Below are 24,018 nucleotides of genomic sequence, written 5' to 3'. Positions count from 1 at the left end.
TTCTTTGGTGGGGGCAGAAAAGGAAACAGTTGCGAGTGAAATTATTTATCACAGGAGGCTCAAACCAGAAAAGACCTGGCAGTTTTCTCTTGAGAAATACGCTGTATTTGTGCGTTATCTCCTACTTTGGCCAATCTGTTTCTGTGTGTCAGTGATAACACTTGAAAGATTTCCACTTTTCACCCTTATCATTCCAGAGGCTGGTAGGAGACCGTGTTGTCAAATGCCTAAATATCTCCATACCACATTATTTTAACATTTGAGTTGTTTCATTTGTAAGACAGTGAATTATGTGGCATTCATTTCGAGTCATAATTTACATTGACTCACAGTATTTTTAAGGAGGAGTTGCTAGAATTGCTTTCAAAATCTCAAACATTTGAAGAAAATGGACTGTTGCAAAAAAACCAAAAAAAAGATATAAAATAACAGTATCAAATGCAATCATGCCTGGATGTGGAAGCCTTTTAGAAATACTGACAGTGTTTTAAGAATGAAAAATGAGAAAATTATGAAGCTAATAACCTGTTAGGGTTTAATGATCCTTTCCCAAATATCCGTGTTAATGTTTCATAGTTACTACATGAACTAGTTCTGATCACCTGATATGATGCTGGTTTTCCCTCCAGTAAAGGGAAGAATCCTTTGAATAACACCCTTCAAATGACTGGTTCTCAAGAGTCAGCATGTCTCTTCCGCCTCCATTGGCCTCTGTGGGAAAGCAAAGAGATGCTTGAGCCCTTCTGGGGTGTGTGCCTTACAGCAGTAAATTAAATGCCAAGGGATCCTATTTTTGACAATGTATAGGTGACTGAGGGGCTGACATTGAAGTAAACTTCATGGATGGAGTTCTTAAGAGACATTCATGGTGTCCCTGGGGAAGGACTGTAGCTCAGGAGGGTGGCAGGGTGCAGGGAAAACACAGCGTCATCTGCAATTCTGCAAAGCACTGCCAGTTTTTCTCTTCCTTAAACAATAAAACTGGTTTCCACTCTTAACTTTGTGCAGGCTAATCGCTCATGGCAGAATTTCTAAATAAATATCCTGCTTCTTGACTCAGATGATTGCAAAAGATGAAGTCATGCTGTTGATACAGCGTAGGAGCTAGAATGATAATCTAGGAACAGTTTCCCTTTGCTACAAGGGAGTGCGTTTCCTCTCGCACAAGCCGTCTCAAGTGATTTTAGCCCACAGACTATCTTGTGGTTCTCCCCAAGTCTCAAACCGAAGAACTGCAGTTCTGTCATGGGCACAACCCTAATTGCGCTTGGGAGGAGCTCTGATGAGGAGCAAACTTCAGCCACAGTGTGGCTTCATACTCCTCTGACCTCCCACCACTTCCTTTTCCCATCTTCATTTTGCGATTGGTGCTAAATTGGTGGAGAACCAGGTGCAATGGTGACGCAGCTTCCTCAGGGTCACCTCTGCCTGCCTGCAGACCGAATGGGGGAAAGAAAGAGATTTCCAGACAGGCAGAGCTGCGCCTTTCCTGGGCCATTCCTCTGACTCCCAGCCCTGCCTCTCAGCTGGCTTGCAGAGGCTCCTCCGCTCCGTGCTGGCCCCATTCACTGGATTGTGCTGATTCCCAGTGGCAGAGCACTGCTGAGCTAAAAAATCCCTCCAGCTATCTCGAAGCATCACAGAATGATTATCTGAGGGAAATGTTTGCTAGCTTTGAGTTTAGATTTATAAGTGTGCTTGGGTAGATGTGGTGTTGGTTCTGCACACTTCACTGTCCATGCAAGTCTGCTGGCAAGTTGCATTTTACTGCAGGTTTGGAGGAAAGGGCGTGATGCAGAGCAAGAACTATTTTTCACGCATCTTTTGTGGGGGAAAAAAACCCATTAGGATGATGATCATAGGGCTGGAAACTTGTGCCTACTGAACCCGTAGCAAATAATTGTTGCTTGAACTTAATGCTTCCATGCACCATTGGAGCTGCAGTAGAATGTAACCTATGGTGCATAGTTAAGCATGAGCAGGCTGATGACGTGCATATAAAATGCAGATTGGTAAACACTGAGCACCTTATTTACTCAGGATTCTCAGCATTCCCTAGTCTTAAAATGGAAGTGCAAATATCGTGGTAACTCTGACTAGTGTGAGCAGGAAACACCAGTACTTAAATAGCTCCTGCTGTATAAGTCTTATTTATTGATTCCATTTTGAAAATTATTCTGGTTTTGCATGTGCTCTAATTTTGAAGCTTTTCCTGAATGGCTTTGAAGTCTTTTGAAAGTTCTCCCGATCTTTTAAAACTTCAAAGATTGATAAAGTTTCCCTTCTATCCTATGTAAGGGATACAGTAGAACTGGGGATATAGTAGAAATGAACATTTAAAAAGCCACATTAGAAAGCTAGACCTTTTCGTTAAGATTCCTTAAACCATTCAGAGAACATGTGCTTTTGCTAGAGGGAAAAGTCCATGAATGCTGTGAATAGTGTTTTACAAGCCATGTTTCCTCAGGACACAAAGAAGGCAGCAAGAGGAGGAAGCAGAAGCAGAGAGAGGAACAGAAGAAGAAGAAGTCAACCAAAGGGAGTTACTAAAATGGACTTCTCTGCTATGCGAATACCTTTATAATAATGACAACTTAATGTTACATTTGAGCACACCTCTTTTGTGTATATTTTTTGATTGTTCACACTGCTAGCAAGGAAGTGACTCATGTTTAAAACTGTACTAAAATTGCACTATGTTATTCTTTTTAGTTTCACGGAGTGGCTTTCTTGCCAGTCAGGTTAGGGAATTTGAACGAGGCTGATCTTGGTTAGAAGTGTGTTATGTTTGAAGATTGGAAAGCGTTACAGAATTTCTTACCTCTTTCTTCCCTGGGACTAAAATGACTCTAGTCTAGTGTTTGTTTATTTGTCTTGTAGGATATAAAGGGTTGTGCAAATGCCTGTTTGTTTGGTCACTCTGGCATCAACATCAGGCCTGTTGAAAGAAGAGTCCTGTTCACTCATGTCATTGGGAATGGGGGATTGAGACATGAGCTCTTATAGGGTAATTTATGCAAGCTTAATAAGTGACTTTTATGGTTGGGGGTTTTTTCCCAAGCTGGGCAGCAAAGGTTTATCATTGCTATTAAAATGTTCCTTCATTTTAAATTGTATCATGAAGTTATATCCTCTGATTTTAAGAAACTTAGTGCAATGATGGTCTCCTGTAAGCACTCCTACCGATTTCCTTAAGCATAGTTGACTCCCAATGAATCATTTAGTGAAATCATTCCTTATTTTAAAAGTTTATTTTCAGAACCTAGAGACAAATGATCTAAGTGCTACTTTAAAACTGCTCTTTGTTTCTGCTGAGTAGGTTTTAGATAACAAACATTTTTTTCAGCATCCGTATAAGATTTTATCAAATTGTTTCCGCAAAGAACTTACACCTTTATGTATGAAAGCATTTTGCATCGGTTTTATTGCAGGACTAATTTTTTTAGCTTGAAAAGATGTCTTCAATTTAAAAGAAATATATATTTTCTGGCAAGATTACTTCCTTGCTTCCCATACTTGTCTCATGTGCATGACACATTGCTTCTCTTAACCTTTTAGTTTGTACAGAGCCCTTCCATTGTCTTAAGCATTTACCTGCATGTTTCTTGTCAGTATGTTGCGTCCTTTTTTTAACCTCCAGGTAGGAGTTAGCAGCTTATGGTTTTGTTTTGTTTCTTTGTCTTCCTCTCACCAATACGTTGTTGATGTAACAGACTTAAACCTGGCAATATTGAAGGTCCACAGTTCCTGGAGAAACTCATTCGTCCTAACGTTTAAAAGATGTAGGAATGCACATAATGGTGTAAGGAAGAAGCTAAACAGAAAAATCAAGTCTGCATTCTAGTGTGGTTTGACATAACAAATTCTGGTGTCTCTATCTGAATGGTTTAGCTTCAAATGCTTACATTACCCAACGTAACCCTATGCAACATATAACCATACGTGAACTCTGTTAGGGGATTGAAATTATGGTTAATATGAAATAAGACTGAGTACTGGTTTTCTGTCACTTAAGTACCACTTTTTTTTTGTTTTGTGCAGTGTTACTAATATTTAAAAATAAAGAAAATTCTCCTTTATACTTTGTCCTCTTGCACTGTACCATAGACTACAGCTGGCATCAGTTGTTCATGTTTAATTTCAATTAAAGCTTAGGGTATAAGCACAACAGGGAGAGTGTGCATTCACAAATGCCCACAAGCATACCAAGTTATTCCTTTTGCTAAATCCATGAGCAAGTCGATACAGTCCCTGTGTCAAATGGCTGATACTGGAAAATGAGGGTTTGTTCTCGCTGGAAACATCACTGTGAGGAGCATATACCTCAAACAGAGCTTGCACATCAGCTGTGCAAGGAACATTCATCCTGGATAATACACAACACTTTGAATTGCATCCCATTTAGTATGCCTTCCGTACTCTGGGAGAAGTCCCCCCCAGCACGTATGCCAATTTTAAGCTATTAGTGCTCCTTATTTGTTGGGAAAATGGTGCATACTTTGGAAAAGCAGGAGGGGTGGAGGAAGGGGGAGGTGACACCAGAGTAGGGCTGGTCTCCCCCAGCTGGTCCCAGTGCTGTAAGCAGCCTCATGTCACAGGACAGAGTGGCTCCGGATTGGGAATGTGCCTTGAAGAGTTAGAGCAGACCGGGATTTGGTACACGGATACCTTCTTGACTCTGATCCCTCTGTTAGGCTTGAAGGAGGAGGATAGAGCATTAATTAGGAGACCTGAAGGTAGGCTGTAAATTAGTTAGGAAGCCTGTCTCGCCAAGGGCATCCTTATCCCACCGGAAAGGTGCTGGCGTGCTTGCAGCTGGGCTCCTACACCCTGCACCTCCTGCAGGGAAAAACTCCTGGGAAACACAGAGTCCCCAGAGGAGGGAATCATGGGCATAATCTTTCCTATAACTACCTAGAATCTGCCCAAGCTTGTCCAGAAATTAAGAAATGTGGGCCTGTGGCCATTGAGCCTAATTCCTTCCTTCTCAGCCTGATGATTAGTGGATTTTAACTGGAGGGTAACTGCTTAACTGAGCATCATGAAGCAGGGCTGTCAGCCCGGGCGTAGCGCCGTGCTCACGTGGCTATGCTGCTCGCAGGACAGCCTGGACACGGTGCCACATCTGCCACGTATGTATGAGTGGGCATGTATGTGTGTGAGGTCTTGTATCCCAGTGCATCCATCTGCCAAAGGTGAAGGCTGAGTGATGATATGGTTACTTAAAGTATGTGTTGGGGCAGGAAAAATGCAGGTGGGTGTGAGACACCACAACTGATAACAGATGATGCTGGCCCAAGAGTGGCTGTGAATAAATGTATTGTGAAACTTGGGAAAAGATTCCTGACCATCCTACAACATTTCCATGAAAGAGCTGAGGACAGAAGCAGAGCTAGTTTAAATACAGACCTGAAGTGATTTATAAACTGTATTGCAAAATGATTCTTTACAGAGCAGATACCTGGGCTCAGAGGCCCAAAATGTATCCCATGAGAAAATCAAATTATTAGGATAGAGAACAGTTGAGTAACAGCGTAATTAAAATGATACATGGAAAACAAACCAATTTTATCTTAAGATAGAGGGACACAATCACAAACAAAATACCAGCAGATAAGGGTTCCTGCTCCTCACTTGGAAGCTGCCACTATGAAAATGGTTTAAATTCAGTTGTTTTCTCCACACCTTTTAGAGATGTGTGCAGTCTGCTCTTTGAACTAAGGTTTGGCAAGACTTTGATCTTAAATAAATGATCTCATAGCGCGTAGGTGTGAAAATGATAAAAATGTATTTTTTCAAGTTTTTGTCCAGTCTCTGCTCCATGCTGCTGCCTACCTCTGTGGGCAGCTTGCAGACCTGTAAATCCTACTTCTACAGGTAACACAAAACTCTGGATTTTTCTCTGTCAGCTTGGCTGCCTTTACAGAGACTTGCTTTTTCCCCAAATTTCAAAACCATCTCATGAGCCTTTGTATGTATTTGTTGAAATAACACAGTGAAAAGATGCCTCTTTTGAAAAGAAGAGAGTCAGATACCCAGAAAATGTGCAATAATCATTAGGGAAGCACTAAACTGCTTGTTTTCCCAACCACATCTGAAATGTGTGACTCGTACCTACTTGTTCTTCAGGAATGTTCCTAGATATGTGCCACCAAACTGGTGCCTATCAAGTGGTGGGATTAGCTTGTTACTATATTGAATGTCATTGTTTTATTCTGCCTATACAGAAATGTACTCATTTCCATTTTCTTCCTTTGTTTTGTGTGCCAGTGGCACAGGACTGTTTATTCCTGGGATGCACAGGTTAGTCCTTCCTGCATTTCAAATCTCAGTTACTTTCTTTCATGTGCACTCCTGCTCCTTTATGTCCGAACTTAGCTCACATTTTAGTGCTCTCTCACGTTACCTTGCCTGGGGAGCACCTTACTCCCCTGTAACTCACGTATTGATGGCAGGGGTGCGTGTGCTACAATTGCCCATGATTAGGTATATTTAATTCTCCTTTTCCCAATAAACAAGTTGGAATCTGGTCTTGAAAGACTTGTTATCGCTATTTGCAAAACTTTGCTCATTGCTACCTGTAGCAGTGAAAACTCTAGGCAAGGCAAGGCAATTTTCCTCTCCACTGATAAGAATTAAAACAGGGCACTTAAAGCCACATACAGATCTCAATTTTAAAAAATGTTTATGTTTGAAACTATGATCGATTCAGCTGCCCTGTGTCAGCACACTTTGACTTCTCACAAGTTTTTCTAGCCAAAAAGGATTAGGTGGGGTGTTGGGAAGTGTCAGGTTTGTTAGGTACCTTGTTGGTGCCCTCTGAGCCACCAGCTGTTAACTACTGACAGTGGGAGAAGAACTTCCAAAGTGGCTGAGCTGACCCGAGATGACATTTGCAAGCGTGGGGTAGGTTATGTTGCTGATCTCATCGCAATAAGCAGAAACTGCTTGTGTCATTTGGCACATCTTGAACCAGTGTCAAGTATCCCAGACTTTCCTTCTGCCTCTTCCAGAAGGCTTCATGTTGTCACTGCAAAACCAACACAAAAAGCATAGAAGTGACTGCGAGAGGAAGATCCAAAACACATGCTCTCATAATGAGTCTGAATGCTTTGATTTCAGGAAAATGCCTCCATGTCTGCCTGGAAGTGATCACAGATTTTCTATGATGTCTCCAAGGAGGGAACGGGACCTCACTGCACTGGCTGGATGTTTAATTGCATCTCTTCAATATCTGTTTCCATTGGCATGCACATGCACCTTTCTACTTAAAGAGCATACGTAATTTTTTCCATCCCTTGTTTGGGAAGTGCTCATCTTTTGGTCAATGCAGAGCAGCTTGCTTGTTCTGTAGGCTGCTGCTGGTTGCAATTTAACGAAGTCTTATAATATGGCAGGTGTTATTTTTACATTATCTCAATATTACAGAGTTGCAGTTGGAAAGATTTCTTGTAACTTAAAATGCAAAATTTACTTCCACGTTTTTAAGATGAAAGCTAACAGTGCAAAATGGTAGATCACACCAAAGCCAATATGCAAATACACCTCTTAAATGTATTAGGTTAAAACTTATGAAATATATGTTTCTGCCTGATTTTTGGAGTCCCAGTGTGGGACATCTTTGGATGGTTTAGTATGTTAAGCTAAGCAGTGCTGGTTGCATATTGCTACATGAGACCAAGAGATAGTTTGAAGCTTCTTTAATAGACTGCATGCTCAGAGCTGAGGAAGGGAGGGAGCTCTAAGGAGACGTTAAGGAGCACTAAGCAAACACTTCCCACAGCACCTGGAAGGGACACTCACCAAAGGTGCATGACTTGATCCTGGCAGCAGATGCAAGCCATAACCTGCCATACTGGTAGTGTTGTGACAACATGGGTTTTACCATTTCAGGATTCAAGGCGAGGAGGTAACCAGCGCTAGAGCCTTCCTAGTGCTATGAGTCATGCTTTATACCCATAAAAATGATTTGTCAGCTACCTGGCCCACTGTCCTGTCTTTGATAGTGACTAATGGTGGATGCCTAGGGGAGAGCACAGGAACAGGCTAAGCATGTAATTATACCTCGCCAAATGTTTTCCCAGCTGCGGCACTCCGTGGGGCAGAGGCTCCTGGATCCAGGAATGGTCTTTCTGTTGCCCAGTATTTTTTTCCATTGACTTGTTCAATTGCCTCTTAACCTAGAAAACTGCTCAATACCCACTGTCTTATGGCAAGGGATTCCTCACCCGACTCTGTTGGCTAAAGAGGTAGCCCCTGTGTTTTACACCTCTCCTACAGCTTCCTTTGGTTTCCCCCCCTCCTCCATCCTGACATTGGAAGAGACACAGAACACCACATCCTCACTCACCTTTTCCATGCCACTCATGATTTTACACATTTTGCTCATGCCAGCCTTTGGCCAACTCTTTTATGGGTCAAGAGGTCCAGCATATTGAACCATTCCTCACAGAAAAGCCATTTCCTACCTTTGATCACCCTCTCAGGTTAGGAAAGCTCGTTAAACAGCAGCTGTCGCTCAGCTCCATAAATTGTGATGACCACTCAGACAAGCATGACTAGCATTTTACAACTTGCTAATACCCCGTTATCAGTCTGACAGAAAGAGAAAAAGGCCACGCAAAGCCCAGGACGCAGGAAGAGCAGATGAATGGTTGAGACCCAGCTTTGATGCCCTCAGTCTCACCAGGCTCTCACGGGCTCTGGAATGAGAACGCGTGAGCTCATGGCAGCGATGGTATCTCCAGAGCATGGTCCCACACACCTTCACCCTCCTTCCCACCCCCTCAGACGAAATGGCATCACGGGGCATTCCTTGGTGGCTGACGGGACGCGCATCTCCTGACTCAGGCATCGGCTCCTGCCGCCGCTCGTCGTTCCTCAGACTGCAGGCGTTAACTGTCTCTAACTGCTTGCCTGACAGCACACGGACTGTGGAGTAAGTGCTTTATTGTAAGAAGCACCTGGTGTTGCCACTGCCAGTTCGCCTGCTCCCACGGAAAACTGGCGTTGGCTGTATGATCCCTGCCAACCAGGGAGACGGGTCCAGTGACCTTGGGAAGACACCTTGCTCCTGGTGTGACACGTCCCTGCAGGCAGCGCCTAGAGACGTGGGCACTGCGACTCCATGTGTCCCTGATTTCTGCAGTGCTGCCCATGGCGGTGCAACAGTTTTCCACTTCCAGCCCCTCCTTGCCCAACATGCAGATGATATTTCCCATCTGTAGCAAGCTGGGCTCTGACTCTCCCTATTGCCCTCAGCATCTTTTGTGCAGGGACAGCTCCATGCAAGTGTTACTTACTGGGTTTTAGTGTCACTGACGTCATTTGGGAAATCTTAAACGTCTGGAGAGTTAGTTATGAGGAAACACCAGTGATGGTAGGGAGAATCCAGAGAGATGGGAGGGTGCAAAGTCAAAACTGGCCCATTGATCCAATGCCCCAAAAGGTTGTGTCAGCATCTGTCAAAGCTCAGAGTGTGTTGGGCTCTGCAGCTCCGGTTCAGATCCAGCGCCACTTTAAATACGATTTTGCCCAACAGGTTTTCGATCTCAGTGCAGACACAGGCTCGAGTGGCAGGTAACCTCTGCTCACTATGCCTCTGCTCCAGCAGACAGCCCTGCTGTGGTTTGCAGGAAGGGTTTTTTTGGGTGTACCTGAGCCCATGGCCTCTTCTTTCTCAGCAGGATTCAGGTTTGGTGGCGGGTTTTTAATCAACAAAATGACTTCCCTTGGAACCACAGATTTTTCTATCATGAATACTTAGGAAAATATTATTCAGTTCATGTGTAATGCAAGTCTCAGGTTGCATTAGGAGATGGGATGTGATAGAACACGATGGTGTTGAGTCACCTCATATCATGTTTTATTGTGATGTGTCAGCTGAGAAAGCTAGAGAGCTATAGGTGTTTCTACCAGCCCAATTATGAAACAACCGCTGGTTCATGCAGAGATTACTAAGTTTTTCCTAGGCTAGTTAGCAGATACATTTAGGTCTGTGGTTTAGCAATGTTTTGTTTAAGTTGCTAACAATGAGTTGCCTCAGAATCTATTTTCCACCCAGAGAAGTCATCAGTCTCTTGTTAGCAAGGGTTAACCTTGCTCAAAAATTCCAGTCATCAGGATGAGATTGTCTCTCTTGGCAAGGGGAAAGTTTGTGAGATTGCCTTTGTTTTAGGGCTACTCTTTCTGCTGGCATTGACTAGAAGAGGGTGATAATGCCATCACCCGTCACTGCTGTAGAACTGACAATATGAAGGCATGATTTCGAAAGTCAGGAGGTTACAGGCTGGCCATATACTTCTCAATTTAATCCAGAGGATGACAGATGCCTAGACACAGGCAGAAAAACTCAAAGGGTTTTCAAGGTAGGCTTTTCATTTCCATTACTGCTGGCTGCATTGCTGGTGGTCATTAAGAAGAAGCACACAGGACCCTTCAGGACATTGCGGCAGCCCTGGGTATGAAATTGTGCCTATGGGATGCGGGTGATGGAATCAGTGGAGACCAATGGGTCTCGGTCCCTCTCCACCACTGATCTGATGAGACCTTCAGCCAACTGCTTTGCCTCCTGCTGAAATGCCCATGGATTTCCCAAGGCTGCACAAGCAAACAGCCACTCAGCTGGGCAGTCTGGAAGTATCTGGTGTACATGACCTGCTATGGTGATGGTGGATGAGGGGTTTTTTGTAAAAGTTTTGGTAAATTTTGAGAATAAGGATTTATTTGTTCAACTTCTCTTGTTGTGCTATTTATTTTGACTATGAGTGGACTCAGCTGGGGGGCTGTAGTTTCTAGCCCCTCAGACAGTGGACAGATTCGGGGCAGGCGTACGTGTCTCCTCTCCCACAGCTCTGGCTTCTCCTGATTGCGACTCTTCGACAGTCCCCATCCCTTTAGCCCTACGTCTCTGCAGCAGAAAAAGTCAATTCAGTGAAATGCTCCGGGGCTTTTGCTGTGTCAGTGAACAGAGATCGGGGTAGGACCTTTCCCTTCATTTTTATACTATGGCTTGAACTCCCCTTCTCTAAGTGTCGGTCTTGCACCATTAACCCCTTGCAGCCCTGGTCTGAGGAGAAGGTTTCCTAGCAGGGTTGTAAATGCTTACCAGAGGAGGCATCTGGGGAGGGAAGCTGAAAAATGGAAATGTTAACAGACCTTTCATTACACACCCAATACATCATTACTTAATTTCTTTGCTTTTGTCTCCTGTTTTTATAGGTTTTTTTTCCCCTGATCAATAGCATTCATCCTACTCAGTGAACAGGCTTGATACTGTTTTTATGGTGTGAAAATTACTGTTGCTTTGACTGGCTCCTATTACCAGGTGACACTACTTGGCAGAAAACAATGAATCTTCCTATTATTTGGAAAATAAATGTGATTTATGGACCAGCAATCAATAGTGGTCTGCGTCTTCCAGCAGAGTGTTTGCTTTCTTGAAATAAGGCTTTTACCTTTGGTGTGTGAAGGCTGTCTGTCTAGTGCTGAGGAGCAATTTATAATATATATATATTTTAATCTCAGCTTTTATTAAGAATTTTTTTAAAAGATGATGATAAAGAAAACATCTGTTGTCTTTTTAAGGGTTTGATGCTTATGTGGAAAGCAGTTGCGTTGGTGTGAAGTTAAGCACGCTGGCAGGGAAGGACACGTTGTGGATGCTGGAGATGATGTAGGGAGGAGGAAGGGGAAAGCTGACCATCAAGCACCTGCTATCACTTCCCTTCACTCACCGGAGAGATGACGGTCAGCACTGAAGATTTATTATTAAAATCCCACAATACTGATAGCAAAAAATGGACCAATTTAACTGCAGGGAAGCAGAACCGCTTCACCTGATAGCTGTGCAAGGCATTACTTTAGAGATGTCTGGCGAGGCCTATGAGGCTGTTCCTGTTTTTTCTGTTTATTCTTGCTCTTTTGCAGCAACCTCTCTGCTGCCTACTAGTTGGCCTTAGCTATTGTGGGCCAACTCTGCTCCTAGACAGCACAATTGTGGGCCCTCTTCCCCAGTGCCTGTGCTGAAAATGTCTTGCATTTCTTGAAGAACTAGTAAATAAAGAGCTTACCTATTTGGGGACACTTTTTGTGCCTCTCTTAGCGCAAAGGAACTAAGGGAGCTCCTCATCACTTTGGATTTTTTTTTTTTTTTAATTTAAAATAGACATGGTCTCCAAGTCCCCTCAACCCTCTGGCTTATTCTAGGCTTAACAGTGATTTAAACTACAGTTCTGGTGTATTTACACAGAGAGAGGACATTGTCTGGCTGAGTGCATCAATAAGCATCTCTGCAAGAAATTACAGTTGAAGCCAAACCCTGAGCTCTTCCTGGTAGTTGCATCTCCCATGCTGTGATGGGTTAACCCTGGCTGGACGCCAGGTGCCCACCAGAGCCGTTCTATCACTCCCCCTCCTTCTCAGCTGGACAGGGGAAAGAAAACATAAAGAGCTTGTGGGTCGAGATAAGGATAGGAGAGATCACTCACCAATTACCCTCACGGGCAAAACAGACTCAACTTGGGGAAAATTAACTCCATTTATTACAAATCAACTGGAGTAGGGTAATGAGAAAATAAAACCAAATCTCAGAACACCTCCCCTCCACCCCTCCCTTCTTCCCGGGCACAACTTCACTCCTGGATTCTCTACCAACCCCCCAGCGGCACAGGGGGACGGGGATGGGGTTTACGGTCAGTTCATCACACGTTATTTTCTGCCGCTTCATCCTCCTCAGGGGGAGGACTCATCACACTCTTCCCCTGCTCCAGTGTGGGGTCCCTCCTACGGGAGACAGTCCTCCACAAACTTCTCCAACGTGGGTCCTTCCCACGGGCTGCAGTTCTTCACGAACTGCTCCAGCGTGGGTCCTTTCCACGGCGTGCAGTCCTTCAGGCACAGACTGCTCCAGCGTGGGTCCCCCGTGGGGTCACAAGTCCTGCCAGAAAACCTGCTCCGTGGGCTCCTCTCTCCACAGATCCGCAGGTCCTGCCAGGAGCCTGCTCCAGCGTGGGGTTCCCACGGGGTCACAGCCTCCTTCGGGAACCCACCTGCTCCGGTGTGGGGTCCTCTCTCCCCGGGCTGCAGGTGGAGATCTGCTCCACCGTGGACCTCCCTGGGCTGCAGGGGGACAGCCTGCCTCACCATGGTCTTCCCCACGGGCTGCAGGGGAATCTCTGCTCCGGCGCCTGGAGCACCTCCTCCCCCTCCTTCTGCACTGACCTTGGTGTCCGCAGGGTTGTTTCTCTTACATGTTCTCACTCCTCTCTCTGGCTGCCGAATACCGCCGTCCCAACTTTTTTTCCTTCTTAAAAATGTTATCACAGAGGCGTTACCACTATCGCTGATTGGCTCGGCCTTGGCCGGTGGCGGGTCCGTCTTAGAGCCGGCTGGTATGGGCTCTCTCGAACACAGGGGAAGCTTCCAGCAGCTTCTTACAGAAGCCACCCCTGTAACCCCCCCCACTACCAAAACCTTGCCACACAAAGCCAATACACATGCCAAGGAAGGGTGCAGCAGAGCTGCGGGTCTCCTTAGCTGGGCATGGGGACCCCACACCTCCAAGGATGGATGCTCTGGGAGAGCTGCGATGCCCCAAACCCCCTGATGTTGGAGAGCCACCCAAGTGATTCCAGCCCAGGGTGGAATTTTTCACCTCCTAGGAATCAAATTTAACTTCAGCAGATGATTCTGTCCTACAACACACTGCATAAGGGGCCATGCTTTTTGCAAAATTACTGTTGAAAGAAGCCCTATTTCCAAAAAGGTACATCTGCATGTTTGCACAGGAAAGGACAAACACTGAATACACACCTATTGCTGCTGCACAAAGGGCCAAAGACACAGGGTGCAAATTATTTCTCTGTATAGAACTGAGCTGCTCAGAAAAATAGTTAACCAAGAGATTTTCATTAAGGTATTTTGACAAAGATGAATGTTCCCTTAGGAAGAAGGTACATCAGACGGGAAGAAGTTGATCATTAATTTTAAAAAGTCAATTGTCTGTCAGGTAAAGTTTTATTTTGGAGATGTTTTATTATCCCTTCCTGCTAGCCTTCTTGCTGTGCTTTGGGGCTGATTTCTGGTCAAGCTGCAGTGAACACCTGAAAGTTGTTTCTTTCTCCATAGAAATAAATATGCATGCATACATATGAGTATCTATATGTACCTTAAGCACCCTTCTGGATATTTTCAACTACTTTTCTTAGGCCAAGAGTATGGATACTGTACTAGCTGTAGGAAGCTAAAGCAAACTGGAATTGCCTTTATCAGTTTAAAACAGTGGAATCAGCAGTTTTCTGAGTATCTTTGTGCAGAGCCTTTATTTTTCAGGCCTCTGAGTTTATGTTCAGGTAGTGCCAAACACTGGAGTGATCTAAGCCTGATTTGGGTCTCCTCACTGGAACTCCTTTGATTTATGGTCAAGAGGAGAATATTATGAAAATCTGATCTGCTACATTACATGGGACCATATAATTTCACTTAATGACGCTTTCGTTGAAGTTATGATCTCATGGCAAACCCAGAGTGTATCTCATAGAGAAACACCCAGCCACAACTGGAATTATTATCTCTTTTAGGCATCATCCCTTACAGAAGGTACTTCAGTTTACTCAGTTCCTTCTTCCAAGCAACTGCCTGTCTGACTGCAATGTCTTTACACAGGTAGGACCGTCTCTGGCCAGGACTAAACATAGGGTTTGTGCTGAGTTAGCTACAAGGAATGGGTTTCAGTGGGTAAAATAGCATAAATACAGCTGCCAGCGTAGCTATAATTATACAGACTTTGATAAATATAATTACACTGTTCTTAAAGGGACCTTGGTGTAGTTTATTTCTTCAACTTGCAAGAGTTGATAGAGAGCTGTCAAAGGAAGCCCACAGTTTTGTTTCCTTATCTGAAATTAGAGCCCCAGGACACAGCTGTATTCTTGTACTTTGAAGATTAATTTAAAAAAAATACCATACTTTTTATATCAGACTCTTTCCTTCTGTCTGGGATTTTTGGCACTTGGATGTACTTATTACAGGTGCAGCTTTTCCTGCTGTCCCACTTTGGAGAGGACGTATTTGTGTTGTGTTCACCTGGCTATTGGTGGAGGATTCAGCACTGTGTGTTTTAGCACTGTATTTCTAGCAATAAGTACCTTTACTGGGATAATGACACATGAACTTGAAGAGGTGTTGTACATTAATTATACTGACACAGATAGTCTGAGGTAAAATTCTGGACTTATTTAAGGCTTCACATAGGTAACATAAATAAGCTATTGCTATGTGTATCATTACACTGAATCTCACTCTTAAAGGGTATTTTATTTTGATCAGGAAACAGACTAGCCAAGTAACAGAAGTACCTCAGGATGTTGCTACCTCAGGATCTGGTCAGAATTTGATGACATTATCAGGATGTGTCCTCTATAAAAGTTCTCCCTATTTAAATTAAACCTTGTGAAGTGCACAATGTTTTTCTGAATAGAACTAACCATTCCTTAATTTAGCCCTGGCAGTTGCTGTGCTATTTGCACTAATATATACTGATATTCAGTGAATTAAATCATGATGCATCCTTCCAAGTGCAGTGGTGAAGAAATCCCATCAATCCACATTACCTTAAAGCAGCCTTCGCCAATGAATTTGTATTGCTCCAAACATGGAGCAGTTCACTGTGATGGGTTAACTCCAATACTTACATAGTAAACCCCCAAATCCTGCTATCATTTATGAGCCTAGAAGGAACTTTGCTTCACAAAGCTTAATGTACTCCCATCTGGTTCCTGACTTTATAAATAAAGCAGTGCTCTGCTTTCCCCTTAGGAAGAGTTTGGTGTGTTCCTGACTCTCTTGTCACATTGAAACCATTACTAAAACAGCTTTTTGGCATCAGCCAAGAGCTTTCTACTTTGTAAGCTACCTCATCCTCATTTTTGATACAGCTGAATTTCCTAGCATATTAGCCTAATTTATCACCTTTGTAAAAAAAATCTGTTGCAATTTCTTCTTTAGAGTCCTTCTGGTTTTCTGCAATTCCTGAGCATTTGGGGTTGCAAAGTGTATTAATCTGGAAGCCCAATTTTTGCTGGTGGAATCAGCCCTTACAGATATGAAGTTCAAAGTTGGAAATCTGCTGGAGTGAGGGTGGGCTGGAGGCAGAAAGTGGTTTGATGTATGACGCATGGCCGCACTACAAATATAACTCTGTACTTGAGAAGGTGGCTTTCATGGTTAAGAGAGTAGCCTGGGACTTAGAGGATCTGCATGCAGTTCTTGACTCTGTTCCTGCCTTCTTGAGTCAATCTTAAAGTGGTTACCGGTCAGCCTATCTCTCTGTTCCCCATGTATAAAATAAGGTAATTTAATCCCTTTCTCTTGCACTTCATTCAATCCATTTAGCTCATTAATTCTTCAGACCAGCAACTCAATCATGCTGTTTCACAAGGCAAGCACACAGAGAAATAATGTGGAGCAATACAGATTAAACAGTCTTGTAGCTTATAAAAATGACATTCAACCCTACAGAGTACTCCCCCTTACTATCAATACTGAGACAACACATTTCTCCCTCTCCCTGAAATCTAGATACATCAGAGATGGAGTTGGGTGAGGTCTGCTAAGTGCCCCACTCCACCCTTCTGCTAGTGGCTTTTGTTGCATCCCCACTCATTCTGCCTAATTGTATTTGCAGTCCAAATATTTGTACAACCACAGCCATATCCAAGGGCTTTCCCAGAGATAAGGGGTTTTATTTCACTTCCATCCACAGCTATCATCTGCAAAATAATGTAATTAGTTTATCCCATGTTTGTCAAGAGAAAACAAAACTGAACAGCTTAAATTGTATTTGGAGGAACAACACATTCCTGCCCTTTGGCATAATTCAGCCTGTAACTCTTTATCCAGCTGTTCCTGTGCTATGATGTCCACCACTCTGGGATGTGACACAAAGCAGGGCTATCAGAAGACACTTTGTTGATTTAGAGGAAAATTTCAGCACATCCATCACAGGAAAACTTATTAAACTCCTTCAGTTATTTATCTTCTGCATTTGTAACCTGCCCTTTTGCAGGTACTCACATTTTGGGGGCGTGGGTTAGTGCAGAAGCAATGTAACTGATTCTCTTCTGGCATTCCTTCAGTTCTGCCCCCAGCACACTGGACATGAGTCCCACTGGCGTGGAACAGACCCTGTAACTGTCCTCTGTGAGGAGTTTAAATATATTTTTCCACTTGTTAGACAAACCTAATGTAACCCTAACTATCCAAGCCAACTAGTGTGGTAAAAAGATGCCGTAAGATCTCAAGAATCCAGAGCAAAAGGAGGAGTGTTTAAAAAGGCCCCCAAAACAGCTACCTTTAATGGAATTAGATAGCTTAGCTAAATAAATAAGAAGCTATTGCTTGCGGAAAAAAATCTCAGTGACTTCCCCTGAGGTAAAATCGGTAGAGCAAAAGAAAAAAAAAGTCTAAAAAAAATCCCTTACCATAAACCCAAAGGGACTTGTCAGCTCTACGGCAGAAATTGGAGAGACCACTCAAGCAAGAAGAGGATTAGGCTATCTCCTATCAAAGCACGCATGGACTGGATTTTTACAGCAACTTAAACAGAAAGTGATGGGGTTTGTGGTTTGGTTTTTTTTCCATTTCCAGCTGTGGCAAAGATTGGAAGAAAAAAATATACATAATACAGTCCCTAAGGTAATGTCTTTCCAGTGGGACCAGTGCCTACGTCATCCTTCTAGGTCCATCAACTTTAACAATTATAAAACTGCTTTGCTTTGCACGGTGACCCCAAAGGCAGTGTGAAACATTTATACCTTTGGTTAAATCTGTGAAGACCCATGTCCCACGGTACTGAACATGAGAGTGAGCTGGCCTGGCTGTGAGAAGGAAAGGACATAGTTGGTGATGGAGGGTCCTGGATGCTGCCTGATGCAGGAGAGCTGGAAGCAGTTATGCTACCACAAATCCTGCCTCCTAATCCCCTCTGACCTGGGCTCCTGATCCCAGACACATCAGCACTCAGCTATTTTGAATCTGCTCAGGCTTCCAAAAATACCAGGCATGCCCCGAGCATACTCACATTAGCACAGCCTCTGCCATGAGAATGTGGTACAAGCTTGTTTGCTCCATGCTAGGAGCACTGCGCTCGCCCGCCGCGCAGCCTCCCTGCTGCCACAAAACAATGTGACTGTATTTACAAGTAGCAGAAATTGGGTAAATTATTACTGGCATGTGAATAAATGATTCCTTATTAAAACTCACAATTTTTTCACTGAGCCTTCAGCTTTTCATACCGTGCCTTTGCTCAAGTGTGTAGTTGACTCTAAGCATTGAGGGGAGGGGATTGATTACATTACTACTGTATAGTTGTCAGCTCTGGCACAAGTCACCTCGTTGCCCTTGTCCTCCTCTTCTTTATGAGACCCTTCCAGGTACCGTCTTCTCTAGGGTCAGTCCAGCTCCAGCCCTCTCTTCTTCATTCCTGCAGCTTCTCAGGTTGGGCTGGTGGCAGCTTTTGGGGGGCACAGACAGCTCACCTCCATTTGGTGCATCCCTTGCCTTTCTTATTGTATGGCTCCTGCAGTCATTTTATAGTAAACTATGCCAGGGCAGCATAACTGGGCATCTTCATTTGCCCACCTTCAGACCTGCTGGTGCACTGTGTGTTCCATGACTGGTCCTTCACTGTCACACTGTAATTCAACCCTGCTCCCACCATCGGCTTTGTGCCTTTAACCACTTTTCTGCTAAAGAGAGAACAGATATGGTTTTAATTTGGAGTCTACTTCTGGGCTTTCAACTCACTCTTCTAAAAGTTATTAATTCCAGGACAGACACAATTTTCTCTCTCTTTTTCAGCCTCAGATTCTGGTGCTGTTGAGGTAATGTGTCTCTGTCTGTCTAGCTTTTAGTTATAAAGCCTTTGCCACTGTATAACTGTCTTCTTTTCTTTTTTTTTTTTTTAATTTTCCTTGCCACTCTATCACCAGCTGGGGAAAAACTGTTATATCTCCTTCGTACGGACAGGGCATGGAGAGATAAAAAAGCAATTCCAGTGCCAAAGCTCAAAGTCTACCTGTCCAGCCTTAAGCCACCACCCTTCCTTGGCTAAACCTGATGGTGTCCTAAGCCTGCAGCCTCCTCAGGTTCTCCTTGGAGATCTCCCTAAACATCCCTGTATGTTCTGCATTCAGAGACACACAACCACCAAGTCCACGCAGCAACCTGCATTCCTGCTGGTAGTCACCAACAAGATGCTCTGTGCCCATTTTCACTTTCAGAGCCTACCCTGAAAAGGGCCACATGCCTAAAGATGGTCTCAATTTAAGCTCAGCAGATGAGACCTTCTGCTGGGATGGAGCAGTTGCAGGTTCACAACCCTCAGCTGCCCAAAGGCTTCACAGCATTATCTTCTGCCTACAAGGCTCTTCTCTTGGGTGGAGGAGAGTAACTGGGCATCTTTAAAACTGCTATTCAAGAATTTCATATAGCATGGGAAAGCTTCAGCTCAAGATTATACCCAATGCCAGACATGGTGAGCAAGAGTCATACAGCCCGTGAGCACCATGTAATGGGCTCTATAGGTCTGCAGCAGTAACCTTGCCTCCGAGATGGCACATTTTGTAAAAAAAGGTAGACTTGACCTTAATGTCTACCATCTGTAGAGTACTCTCCACAGGAAAGCTTCATATTGGAAGTGGGTTTTCTTAGCCCCTTCCCCTACAACACTTTGTGAGGTCAGTTTACCTTATCTTAATGCCGTTCCCTAAGGTGTCTGGCTTGCGTCAGGCATCACAGTATTTAGGTATTAGAGTGCCCAAGTTTTTCTTATAAATCTATTTCTAAGTAACTCACCCAAGTTAAAACAGATAATTTATTCTGAAGCTAAGATATCAATCCAGTTTGAATCTACATCACCCCCTTTTTAACCTCAAGGCTTGTAAATACAATTGCCTCAGTATGTGAATATTATGTTGTCAAATAGTATTCAAGGATGCTGTTGATCTACGTATGGCTGTATCAAGGTTAGCTGTAGTAAAGAATTCATTGGTCTATGTGGTTAAAATGGATTCCATATCTTTACAAATTTATACATTTAGCTTCAGGCATTTTATTCTGACTGGTGGTAATCATAAGCTTTCAAAATAAACATATGTGTATTGTTCTATATTGTTAGTAAAGTGACCATAATCCCTACTCTGCCTAGTTTTCCTGTTTTAAAAATTCTTCTAACCAGGATTTTGTAGACCAGTACTGCCTTCCTTGAATTATTTCAAAGGAATAATTCTGATGCCAGGGAAATATTTTACTGGTACCTCCCTCACCCCCCCGGAAAATCTATTCATACTTTAAAAACTTAGAAGAAAACCACAAATTTGCCAGTTCCCAACTGTCATTTTCTTCTTATAGCCTACTTTTGGAGTGTTGCCAGAAGCTCTCATCAGTCTGCTCATGATGTATACATGGCTCTTTCAGCATAACGTATGGCTGTGGACAAGACATAGGCACATGAAAATAACGGCTGCTGATTTCGCTATCAAAATGCTCTTTGACCTTGACCCCTGGCTGGAAACCACTACATTATTAATTCAAGTCTCATGTTGTCTCATCTCTTTACTTGTAATACTGTTCTGTGTAGGCTTTATTACTAAGTACGGGTTACAGATTTCACAAACTGGGAATAAAATCACATTGTTAGCAAGACACCCCCAAATACCAATCTGTCTGCAAGGTTTCTCATGGGAGCTAGTTACTCTTTGCATGATCTCAGCACCTTCCTACTGACCCAGCGCGGGAGCAGAACTAGTATTAGAAAGTGCTAAACTCAGCGTAGAATAATTTTATTTAAAACCACTAGCCTAAATCCCAGTTGAATTTATTTGCCGAAACATAAGCCCTCGATGTAGCACAGATACTATTTTTTTGTGTGAAAGCATAGATTCTTGCTTAGAAAGATTTATCTGATATTAATGACATAGCTGCATTTAGATTGCATGAATCAGTACGTGCCATAAACTGCTTGAGCACTCGTTAAACCTGATGAATTAAATAACCCTCCTGGGCTGGAAAGAGATGTTGCTGTTATAGTTTATGATATATCATATATCACATCTGTTTGTTATTGTTCTACCGGTGTTATTTTATGTGTAAAAGGGATAACGCCAGCAGGAGTAAGTCCTGCTTATTTTGGAAGAAACAGATGCTCCACAAACAGGAGACAGTGCAAAAAGCCTAGAAATCAGGAAATCTGCTGGAAATCTCTCTGATAGCCTGAGGAAGTGCTGGAGGACTTGTCTATATGGAGAAAGAGCCTGAAGAATATTATTACGGAGTAGTTATTAAACTGTGGGTTGGGGTTTTTTTTACAGTAAAACAACTTGTATTCTGATTTTATTTCCTTTCATTTTAACTGCTCCTCCTTTGGAAGTGTTGCTACGGGGGCTGCTTATCCACTGCTTGGGTCCCTTAGGTTGGAGTCTGGTACTTGATGATACTGATACGCGTCTCTTCTGTTCCCAGGGAGCACTGGACTGGGGCCCAGATCTGCATTTCAGTGGCTCTCTAAACCATTTAAGGATTGGGCGAAGGTAAATCCTCTTAAAATTGCAGGCCAAACATCGTTTGCTTTGTGTTATCTATATAAGCTCATTCTTTTTTTTTTATTAGCTGGTAGCACAATTCCTCCAGTTCTCAGGTTTACACTTTCGGTCGGTCATGTATGTGTTGGCTGGCTGAGAGCAGCTCCTATCAGCCTGAGCCAATTCCTGATGGAGTCAATGGGTTCTGAGCCAGGCCAGCTGCCCTTGGCTGTGAACTGTAAAATAAATATTTCTCTTAAACACAGAGCATCTTGACTATTCCAAGAATGTCTCAAAAGCCAATCTAGGCTATGTCAGCTCTTCTTCATATGCAAAGGGGAAAAATCCTTTCAGAACTGAGGCATGGGAAGTATTTAACGCTGAGATGTGTCATTGTCTAAACTTTGGGCAGGGTGGGATGTTAGGGAAGGTTTCCAGGGAACCAGAAAAACTTTCACAAACTTATTGGCTGACATCCATGGCAAATGTCATTCCAGATATGGCAGAGAATTAAGCAGCTCTATAGCAAAGTAAAACCACATCCAAAAATAAAGATCATAACGCTTATATTTTAATGTTAAATGCTAAAAATTCAAGTGCCGTAAAAGTTAGTGAGACTGGGGAAGAGACTTATGATCCCTGGTAGTATTTAAATGAGTAATTTTCCATGATTCTGGTTAAAAACAAGTTAAGTGTTTAGATGCATTTAAGTGTATGAATTGTTTCCTGGCTTTAGGAGGGACTAATGTTTAAGTTACATGCAACGTGCTTTGCTAAACTGTGGATGAAATTTCTCTTATCTGGCCAGTGATGGGTCACGCTATGATGAGAATATAGTGTCTCTGGCTTAAAGTGTCTGTTTTAAATCTAATACATAGATAAACAAAGAAAAAAGCTACCTTTCAAAGAAGTCCACCTAGGACTCCAAAAATCCTCACTCAGGCTACATAAAATTATGGAAGTAAACAAATATTCAATACCTCTGATAGCCAAAGCTCTGCTGACCTAGAACTAAATATTTAAATATGAAATTGGTCCTGCTCCATGCAAGACATTGTCCTCTACTGATTCTCCTCTTATATGTCCACTTGCTCCTTTCTCAGCTCTCTTTCCATCCCTCTCTGGGGCATCGTTGGCCTTGATCCCCGGGTCCAGTATTTTCTCAGTGCTGACAGCTCTCTGAATTACTGGATTCCTTGGGTGGCAAGCACCCATAGAGAGCTGTCTCCATGGAGCCTTCTGTCTAAGCACCTACTTACTGCAGACAGTGGAGCTCTAGCCAAAGCAATCCGTTGACTCTCAGGAATAGTTGAACTCATCCTAAAGTACTGACCTACCTTTGGCCAGCTGACCTGCCCTCTGGGCTCCAGCGGCCAGACTGACATTGACTGTAACAGGGCCCTACACACCAGCCACTGTGGCAGACACCTTGACTTCCATGTCCTAAGCAGGAGCTGAATCCCACCTTTGCTGTCCAGATTAAAATCCTGGCACGTCTTTGTGAGTGCCCAGTTGGATTTGGTTCCGTTTTTAATGTTTCCTCCCGATGTTTCCTCCTTTCTATATCCTTTCCTAATCATGGCAAGTGATAACACTGTTCTGCCTGTCACTCAGGCTCCCAACCTGGTCATCATATTAACTGGGATTTAGCTGAGCTGTGATTACTGAAATCTCAGTGGTTTGTGATTTCTGACTTAGTCTAACAGCCAATCCTTCCCAGCAATGCACACAGGTAAATCTCTCCTCCAGACACACAGTGTTTCATACCTAGATCCTTGCAGGTTCCTTTCCATTGTCCTTGAGAAATTAAATCCTACCCCGCTCCTACCCACAGGCTATCGAAGGTCATTCTCTAGACTGGATTGCCTCTCACCTTTCTTTTTCCACACTGACGCCTTTTTCTCAAACACTTTGAACATGAGCTTCTTGCCTTGGCTCTCCGGGCGCAGCTTGGCCCGTTCCTTCTTCATCAGCTTTCATTGCCTGTCGAGGCGGTTACTCCCTGCCGGGGTGCCATCATCCCCTTGTTAAATTTTCCAACAAGAACCTGTATACTTTCTTCCATCAGGCCCTCGGGCTGGGGAGAGACATCTTGCAAAAAGCCGCAAAGGTACATCATTACCTGCCTTCAAAGCTCTTATTTAAATTCTCCTTTGCCATAAGGCTTAAGAAAAAAAAAAAACACCTTTGACATTACACAGACTACAAGAGTATATTATACTAAATAATATATTTGTTCATGATTTCCCATATTGCCTGTACATTTTTTCTTACACTTTGATTATAAGCTCTTTGGGGTAAGAATCACATTCAGGTGTTTGTTATTAGAGAAGACATAAATACATCATAAGGATAAATAAAGGAGGGTAATAACTCTTTTTCATTCAAGAGAAGAACATGCCTAAATTTCCTGCCAGTCGGATGTTGTGAGCTCCATTAG

The 24,018-nt window shown here is 43.3% G+C and overlaps 1 protein-coding gene across 5 annotated transcripts in view; it reads left to right on the top strand.

Moving 5' to 3' along the window:
- DNAJB6 (DnaJ heat shock protein family (Hsp40) member B6) overlaps positions 1–24,018 on the top strand; it is a 91,989-nt gene that overhangs the window by 61,912 nt on the left and 6,059 nt on the right. For 2 of the 5 annotated variants that reach the window (XM_052806722.1, XM_052806714.1), the window contains one exon: positions 21,520–21,869. In XM_052806722.1, the coding sequence (XP_052662682.1) occupies positions 21,520–21,854 (335 nt within the window). In that variant the 3' untranslated portion in view covers positions 21,855–21,869. Of the gene's footprint in view, positions 1–2,467; positions 4,080–21,519; positions 21,870–24,018 lie in introns of those variants that run through there. The other 3 variants (XM_052806748.1, XM_052806738.1, XM_052806729.1) reach the window with 2 other exon arrangements.

The sequence above is a fragment of the Harpia harpyja genome, chromosome 1, assembly GCF_026419915.1.
Source record: "Harpia harpyja isolate bHarHar1 chromosome 1, bHarHar1 primary haplotype, whole genome shotgun sequence".
Lineage (NCBI taxonomy): Eukaryota > Metazoa > Chordata > Aves > Accipitriformes > Accipitridae > Harpia > Harpia harpyja.
The sequence above is the reverse complement of the archived record's forward strand: the minus strand, read 5'-3'. Positions and strand labels throughout refer to the sequence as shown.